General features: G+C 40.0%; 1 protein-coding gene and 1 long non-coding RNA gene across 3 annotated transcripts in view; both read left to right on the top strand.

Annotated features, from left to right (window-relative positions):
* The window catches only part of LOC116707236 (uncharacterized), a 111345-nt gene that overhangs the window by 24616 nt on the left and 78530 nt on the right, over positions 1–8199 (top strand). The gene's annotated exons all lie outside the window — the stretch shown is intronic.
* cd99l2 (CD99 molecule-like 2) overlaps positions 1–8199 on the top strand; it is a 13309-nt gene that overhangs the window by 1028 nt on the left and 4082 nt on the right. The window contains exons 2-5 of one of the 2 annotated variants that reach the window (XM_032544490.1): positions 3572–3631; positions 4292–4348; positions 5398–5523; positions 7405–7485. In XM_032544490.1, the coding sequence (XP_032400381.1) occupies positions 3572–3631; positions 4292–4348; positions 5398–5523; positions 7405–7485 (324 nt within the window). The remainder of the gene's footprint in view (positions 1–3571; positions 3632–4291; positions 4349–5397; positions 5524–7404; positions 7486–8199) is intronic. The other variant, XM_032544491.1, reaches the window with a different exon arrangement.

Below are 8199 nucleotides of genomic sequence, written 5' to 3'. Positions count from 1 at the left end.
CCCCCCCCCCCAATCTGTGTTCGGCTAGTAAATGCAATGTAATAAAGCTGATTACGCAAATGAGATGTAAAGTATTTGAATTCATTTTGGCTTCCCAAGCCGGTGGGTTGGGTTTTAGGCATAATATTGAAAATGCGGATGCCAGGTAGTTTAAATATCATTTAAAAATAAAATAGCTTAATATCTTATGTTAATATTAGTCAGGGTTAGGTAAAGATTTGATGTTGCTGAGCATCGGATAGGGCTACAACTGACAATTTATTTTCCTAGTCGATTCATCGCTTAGTTATTTGGTCTATAAAATTTCAGAAAATGACACCCTAAAATCTGAATTGATTCCCAGTGGGCAGTGAAGGTGTGACAGCAGAACAAGAAAAAAGACCAGATTCCAAAAACACATAGAGAAGGATAGAGTAGAGTGAAGGAAACACTACAGCATACACCACAAATAGCCGGATTGTATACACTTTGTATTCTTGTATATTTGCCCTGTAATCTTGTCTTTCTTCATTAACACTGCTTACAATTATCTTTACATTTTTGTCTAATGTGTATCAATAGTATGTGTGGGTCTTTGCAAGGATATGGTACTATACGTTAAAGTCCTTTACTGCAGCTACATGTTAAAACGTGGCTATTGTGACACACACACACACACACACACACACACACACACACACACACACACACACACACACCACGTGTTTGTTTGTCTCTGCTTTTGTTTCCTGTCTGGTAAATGATCTCTGTTCTGAAATTCAGACAACAAGAATGGATTAGTGCCGCATGGGCCCAGTTTGGCACCGGGGTTTGGTCTTTGTGGGAGTCAGTAACACCCGCAGGGCTGGGAAAACTGATCAGTGAAATGGTGGAACCTCTACAAAAAAAATCAAAAAAAAAAATATATATATATCAAAGAGAGCCGTTTCCACATTCCTGAAGTTTGAGCCGGGCAACGTGAAAAAAAATAAAATCCAATATCACAATATTTTTTACCCAAATACATTGATGGCGATACTGCAGCGTTATTGTAGTGTTGACTATTGGTTCTTTCACAAAATGTTAACACAATGAGAGTTTTGATAAATCATCACCAATGATGTGGATACAATGACTAAGTGGGAAGCACAAAGCCCAACACAAGTGTCTTTGCTAGTCTAAAGGGCAGTTATTATATACAGTGGTGTGAAAAAGTGTTTGCCCCCTTCCTCATTTCCTGTTCCTTTGCATTTTGTACACTTAAGTGTTTCGGAACATCAAACCATTTTAACAATAGTCAAGGACAACACAAGTACAACATGCAATTTGTAAATGAGTGTTTATTATTAAAGGTGAAAAAAAATCCAAACCATCATGGCCCTTGTGAAAAAGTGATTGCCCCCTAAACCTAATAACTGGTTGGCCACCCTTAGCAGCACAACTGCAACCAGCTTTGCGATAACGTGCAATGAGGCTTTTACAGCGCCTGGGGGAATTTCGGCCCCCTCATCTTTGCAGAATTGCCTAATTCAGTTACTTATGGTTTTTCGAGCATGAACGCCTTTTTAAGTCAAACCACACCATCTCAATAGGATTCAGGTCAGGACTTTGGCTAGCCACTCCAAAGTCTTCATTTTGTTTTTCTCGCCATTCGGTGGTGACTTGCTGGGTGTTTAGGATCATTGTCCTCTGCAGAACCCAAGTTCGTTTCAGCTTGAGTACACGAACAGATGGTCGACATTCTCCTTCAGGATCTCTTGGTAGACAGCAGATCATAGTTCCTTTTATCACGGCAAGTCTTCCAGGTCCTGAGCAGCAAACAGTCCAGACCATCACACTACCACCACCATATTTTACTGTTGGTATAATGTTCTTTTTATGAAATGCAGTGTTCCTTCTACGCCAGATATACTGGACACACACCTTCCACTTTGTCTCACGGTCCACAGAATGTTCCCCAAATTCTTGGGGATCATCAAGATGTGTTGTGGAGAAATTAGACGAGCTTGATGTTCTTTTTGCTCGCAGTGGTTTTCTCCTTGAACTCTGCCATGCAGGCCATTTTGCCCAGTTTTTCCTGATGGTGGAGGCATGAACGCTGACCTTAACTGAGGCAAGTGAGGCCTGCAGTCTTTGGACGTTGTTGTGGGGTCTTTTGTGACCTCTTGGTGAGTCGTCGCTGCGCTCTTGGGTAATTTTGGCGGGCCGGCCACTCCTGGGAAGGTTCACCACTGTTCCATGTTTCCCATTTGTGGATAATGGCTCTCACTGTGGTTCGCTGGATTCCCAAAGCTTTGGAAATGGCTTTATAACCCTTTCCAGACTGATAGATCTCAATTACTTCTTTCTCAATTGTTCCTGAATTTCTTTGGGTCTCGGCATGATGTGTACTTTAAGGATCTTCTGGTGGACCTTACTGTGTCAAGCAGCTCCTATTTAATGATGCCTTGATTGTGAACCGGTGTGGCAATAATCAGGCCTGGTGTGGCTAGAGAAATTGAACTCAGGTGTGGACAACCACAGTTATAGTATGTTTAACAAGGGGCAATCTCTTTTTCACACAGGGCAATGATGGTTTGGATTTTTTTTCACCTTTAATAATAAACACCTTCATTTACAAATTGCTTTTGGTGTTACTGTGTTTTCCTTGACTATTGATTAAATTGGTTTGATGTTCCGAAACACTTAAGTGTGACAAACATGCAAAGGAACAGGAAATGAGGAAGGGGGCAAACACTTTTTCACACCACTGTACTTCTGCATTTTTTGTTTTGTACTAGAACATGTTTACATGCCCATGACTGCTGTGCCATTATTCACCCTTTATATGAGACACTCTGTAGGAGCACCTGTCTCTTTAGTCCCTCCTCCCTACAAAAGTCCAGTCTGCTCTAATTGGCCAGCACACTTTCTGGAATCTCCAGAGCTGGAGCTTCTGCAACGGAGTATATAGTAGAACTTATTTTAGAAATAAATAATACACAACTGAACATGTCTCAACAGTAAAGTATTCAGAATTTAGGGAGAAATGACCAGCATCGGCTGAGATTACAGCTATGTCTCGTTAGCATGTAGCTACTTAATAGTTAGCAGTATGCTAACGTTAGATTGTAGTGGAATATTACAATACAATATTGGCAGCCCAGATGATATTGTTTACTCATGTTACCATGTAGCTACTATAGTTAGCAGTGGGCACTTAATATAATATAGCAGCAAGTTCTACAGTCAAAATTGCAAATAAAAGGCTTTCAAACCAAATACTACATAAACAAAAAATGTTTCAGGAGTAATATGACCCGGAATTGGGGAGAATGACACTGGCAGCCAAGATGAGATTTTACTGCCGTTAGCATGTAGCTCGCGACAATGTTAACACCGCAGTGGCTGAAAAAAAACAACCACTCCAGTCCTGCCTACTTGGAGCAAATCAATCATTGAAGGCCGGCTTAGAATGTCAATATATTATCAATATATTGCCCAGCCCTACCTTAAGTATGTGTTTAGGAATGTCCTTTTGGGTTTCATGTGTCAGATTCAGTGTAACACATCTGCTTCCTCTGTCTGTCCCTCTGTCTTCTCTGGACTGTAGTCCTGTCTCAGGACTTTGACCTGTCCGAAGCTCTGGAGGATGAGGACGACAGTAAACCATGTAAGTACAATAAAACTCCATTCACCCGTTTAAATATTGCTCATATTATGTTTTTTTTGGCTTTTTCCCTTTACTTTATTGTGTTATATATCTTTTTTTGTGCATGTAATAGATTTACAAAGTGAAAAAGCCCAAAGTAAACCCTGTAAACCTTTTCTGATATAACCTCTAAAAATAATTATAAATTAATTAAATGTTTAACCCATAGTACCTACCGATATTTCTATAGTTATTGTGTTAGCTACAGAAGATGGTTGTCGCCCCCCGCCCCAGTTTGGAGAAGCAGGCAGGAGTACTGCCACAGAAGCTAAGCAATATCCTGATAAGAGACATACCTCTTTGAACTTTAACAGCCACTGAATACTTAATATTGAAATATTTTACTTTGAAGACCATGTCTGATCTGAATTTATTTGTACTGAATTCACCTCTTTGAAATTAAAATATGATCATTTTTGGTTTTACATGTTAAAAACCTAAATTACAGTATAAATTTCTCATTGGCCACAAGTGAAAAAGAAAAAAAGAAAATCCACTTTCAGAATTAGAGTTAACTATGGACAATCATTTGATTAATCACGATTAAATATTTTCTAACGAGTGACAGTTCTTATGATTATATAGACATAGTTCATAATTCATCTTTCACTTTCACAACAGTGACCCCCCCACCAAAGCCCGCAAAGCCAGCCGCACCAGCTGGAGGACCGGGAGGAGGTAAGAACCACTGTAGCTACCGATACACTGATCATTTCATTCTAAAATAATTATATCTTAAGATGTACTACAACACCATCTTGGAAACCAGTGAACAAAATGTTTTTATAAGATTTGAGGAACAGTGGAGCAGGACTGCAGGAAAAAACCTGTGACAGTTATTTCATTTGTTTGAGTTTGAAGTCCTTTCACTGCAGCTCACGTGGGAGAAAATACTGTTGTCCAGAAAGAATTTAACATTCGTTAACAATTCTTTTTAAAAACTACTTTCTTCAGCAACACAGTATTACATTTTTCAACTCCAACTATGGCAGGGTTTAGACACGCCTTATCAATCTGCGTGAAACATTTGACGACGCACTAATCACAACTGAAGTCAGTGGCTCTGGATGTCAATAGCCTGGATGACTAACGTTTAGTTCCCTCCGGATGTCGCTCACTTTCCGCACTCAGTGTGTCGCCGTTCTCAAAGTTCATTCTCTTTGGGAAGCAACGGCAAGCTTCGAGCTAGCAAGCTGCACACCAACAACGGCAAGTTTTCAAGAAAATTGTACTTTTCCCTTGCCGGGTGAGTTAGGGAACTGTTACAGTGCCACAAGGCAGGCCTGCTTGGCTCTTTCGGAGAATGATTGTAAAGATTTACAAGGAATATCTCTAACTGGGACAATTTGGGACCGATTGGTAGGATTGCTGTGGACGAAGTACACACTGGTAAAAGCTAATGAGGTTAAACCATGTATCGAGCTAATTTAAATGGCTCACGTTACTGTATTGTGTCGACTGAATTTAATATTGTATGTGGCGTTTTTCTTTTATCTGGGTGCAAATGTTCTACCAAAACAGGTTCCTTCCTGATACTATTTAGCAGAGCCACTGTCGCTGTGTCTGGAGCTTTTCATTCTTATTGGTTTAAAGAAATGCAAACAAACCCAGAGTTTTTTTTTTTTCTCCTATCCCACAATGCATCTGTGGTGTTGCCAGACCTTACTCCACAGCGCTGCGGCGATAGATCTGGCAATGCAAGACTAATATGTCGATGTTGTGTGTAGAATTTAATCTGGAGGATTCCCTTGATGACGGTGCCACCACCACCACTACCACCAAAGCACCACCCAAGGTTGTGCCGAAAGCCCCTACAGGTACCAAGGCCCCCGTCAAGCCCAAACCCAAGCCAGGTGAGAGACTGCAGCTTCCTCTGTGTTTATAGCCAGCACCTTAACTGCAGAGAGCACTAGGTCTTTATAATAAGCACTTTGCCTTTATTTCAAATTTGCCCTGCTTTATATTTCCTGAGCTGCTTCTGTTTTAATTTGTCTTTAATTCAGATTCAACCCTTCTTCCTTCCTGCAGTCTGCTTTATATGAGAACTTCTCTCACTCTCTCATTCAATCTAGTCATGAATTTCCATTTTGCTATTGGTTTTTAATCAGGTGTTAAGCTACTGTTGCTGCACAGATGTTAAACATTAAAAAGCCCCCCTCAAATGGAATACCTCTTCCATTTTGTGTGCAACAGTCACGAAACAGCAGAAACTTTCACCGACTTTATAGTGAAAAAATCGTTCAGCGTACATTGATGTTAAACTGTTAACTGTTGGGATTGTCGCGAGTAATGAAAATGCGATAGGAGGCCCCAGCTGTCAATCAATGTCTTCCAGTGATGCGGGCCCCTGATTGGTACGGGCCAGTAAGCAACTGCGTACCCTGCTTACCGATAGTTACGCGTCTGAATCACTCAATTCTCATTGGCTGGTAGCCAGTGAGACTCGAGTGATTGGTAGTTGAGTGGCAGGCAGATTGACAGTGTTACCCGCCAATTGCAAAATTTACCCGCGGTTGGGCGGGTGTTAATTTCATGCCCTGCCGGTAAGCTACTGCCAGTGAAACTCTGCACTTCATTGGTAATAGCTTAATAGTGGCAGGAAAAATGACAAAGCAGAAGCAGTGGGAATGCACATTATGGAACAATATGAATAAAATAAATTGAATACGTGTACTTTATGCAATTAAGGGGTAACCATTTTTGAAATCAGTCCTGTATTAAGACCAAGATTGCTGCAGTCGGCAGCGGCAAAAAAACAGGAATGTAACGTTAATGACCAATTGTGCGCAATTAGTTTGCATCCACTAAGTGCTATTATTATTATTATATAAGTGTCTGACAACATTATGGAAAGGATCCCTAAAGAGTAGGACCTTTTTTTTAAAGAGTAAGATCCTTTTTGTTTATCATGAAACAGCCCAAAATACCAAACTCACCAGACTCCATTTAAATAAACAGTAATTTTATCATCGTAAAACACTTCATTCAAAGTCGACAGAAATAAAATAAAAACCATTGTGGTTTGTCTTTCCATTGCTCTAATTAATCAAAAAGTTGCTTATTCAATCATCACTCTGGTTGGGTTGGAATAAACCTTTACATGTGGAACTATGCTGGCTCTATGCAAGCTTAAAGTATTTGATTATTGGTCTGCTGCAGAGTTTGGCAATTTGCAGTTTCTGGTTAAACACAAAGGATCTTACTCTTTAACAGAAAGGTCTATCTCTGTAGGGGTCCTTTTATAAAATTGTCAGACACTTAATCTGTCAGAATATTAATCTGAATCTGTCAGTGGCAAAAACGTCAGCACTTTTGGTGGATGAAAATTGACGATGCACATTTGCCCTATGTGCAGGATTGCAGCTGCCGGTTACAGCGTTCTCACTCAATATTGGACTAATTTCAAAGATTTTTTGTGCACTTTAGTCACTTACACACCAATACATGGGAAACCAGGCTCCGAAAGTTACTTTTTAAGTACCAGCAGCCTGTTGCTAGGTGTAGGTTTTACATGTGGTGGGAGTTGTGCTATAAATGATTGTTGGATTATTAGGGAGGTAACAAACACTTTATATCATGTGTTAGTTTGCTCACACGGGATAGCATGCATTACTTGAATGGTCTTTTGAATTTGAGTTGTTATTATCCTCTCAGTTTATGTTATGTTTTTTTAAACTCCTGCTTTTTTCTTTTATTTTGCAAACACTTTGACCACGGAACATCTGACTCTACAGCTGGTGATGAGTTTGACCTGGCTGACGCCTTGGACCCCAACAATGACATTGGTGGCAAGGATAAGAACAAGGGGCAGGGAGGTGGGTGGGAGTGTCTCCCGCAGGATTAGCATGTGTTAGATATTAGTTTGCTATCACTCCAAAGATCATCATTTTAAAAGATTTCATGAGGAATTAAAGCCACTATGTGTCGAATATCAACATCTCAGACATGTCAGAATGTGGTGGACAGCTGATTACCCCCCCCCCAAACACCTATGACATCAGACTAGTTTAATAATTAGATGCTCTAATCCCATACAGGTTCTACACATAGTGGCTTTAATAGATAGAAAGTCATTATCAGTGACGTACAGTATATTTAAGGCTGGGCATTTTAAATTCATTTGTTTGGTTGTTTGGTGCCAGATTATAAAGAAGCATTGCCCTCGTAAATATACTGCAGCCTATCCATTCATCTAGAGCTCAACAGTGACCGCCCACTGTATGAATGGCTCTGGTTTCGGACGTGTTTTTCCCCATTCAATATCTCCATTGAGGTGTCAAAAAATGCTAATATATAAAGAGTTTTAAGCTTGGGGCCAAGCCAAGCAGCTCTGAGCTGAATCATGACCATAAAACATTTAATGCGGCACAAGATAAAGGTTTTGTCTTTTTTTACAGTTTTTGTCTCCTGTTCTCTTTACCATTTAAATGTTTTTTTTTTTACAAGGCTGATGTTTAGTAAATTTATCTCTGACATCGCTGTTCCTCTTCATATAGACTTTATTTTCTACCAAAAATGATTAGCGCTGG

This window comes from Etheostoma spectabile, chromosome 19 (assembly GCF_008692095.1).
Source record: "Etheostoma spectabile isolate EspeVRDwgs_2016 chromosome 19, UIUC_Espe_1.0, whole genome shotgun sequence".
NCBI lineage: Eukaryota > Metazoa > Chordata > Actinopteri > Perciformes > Percidae > Etheostoma > Etheostoma spectabile.
The sequence above is the reverse complement of the archived record's forward strand: the minus strand, read 5'-3'. Positions and strand labels throughout refer to the sequence as shown.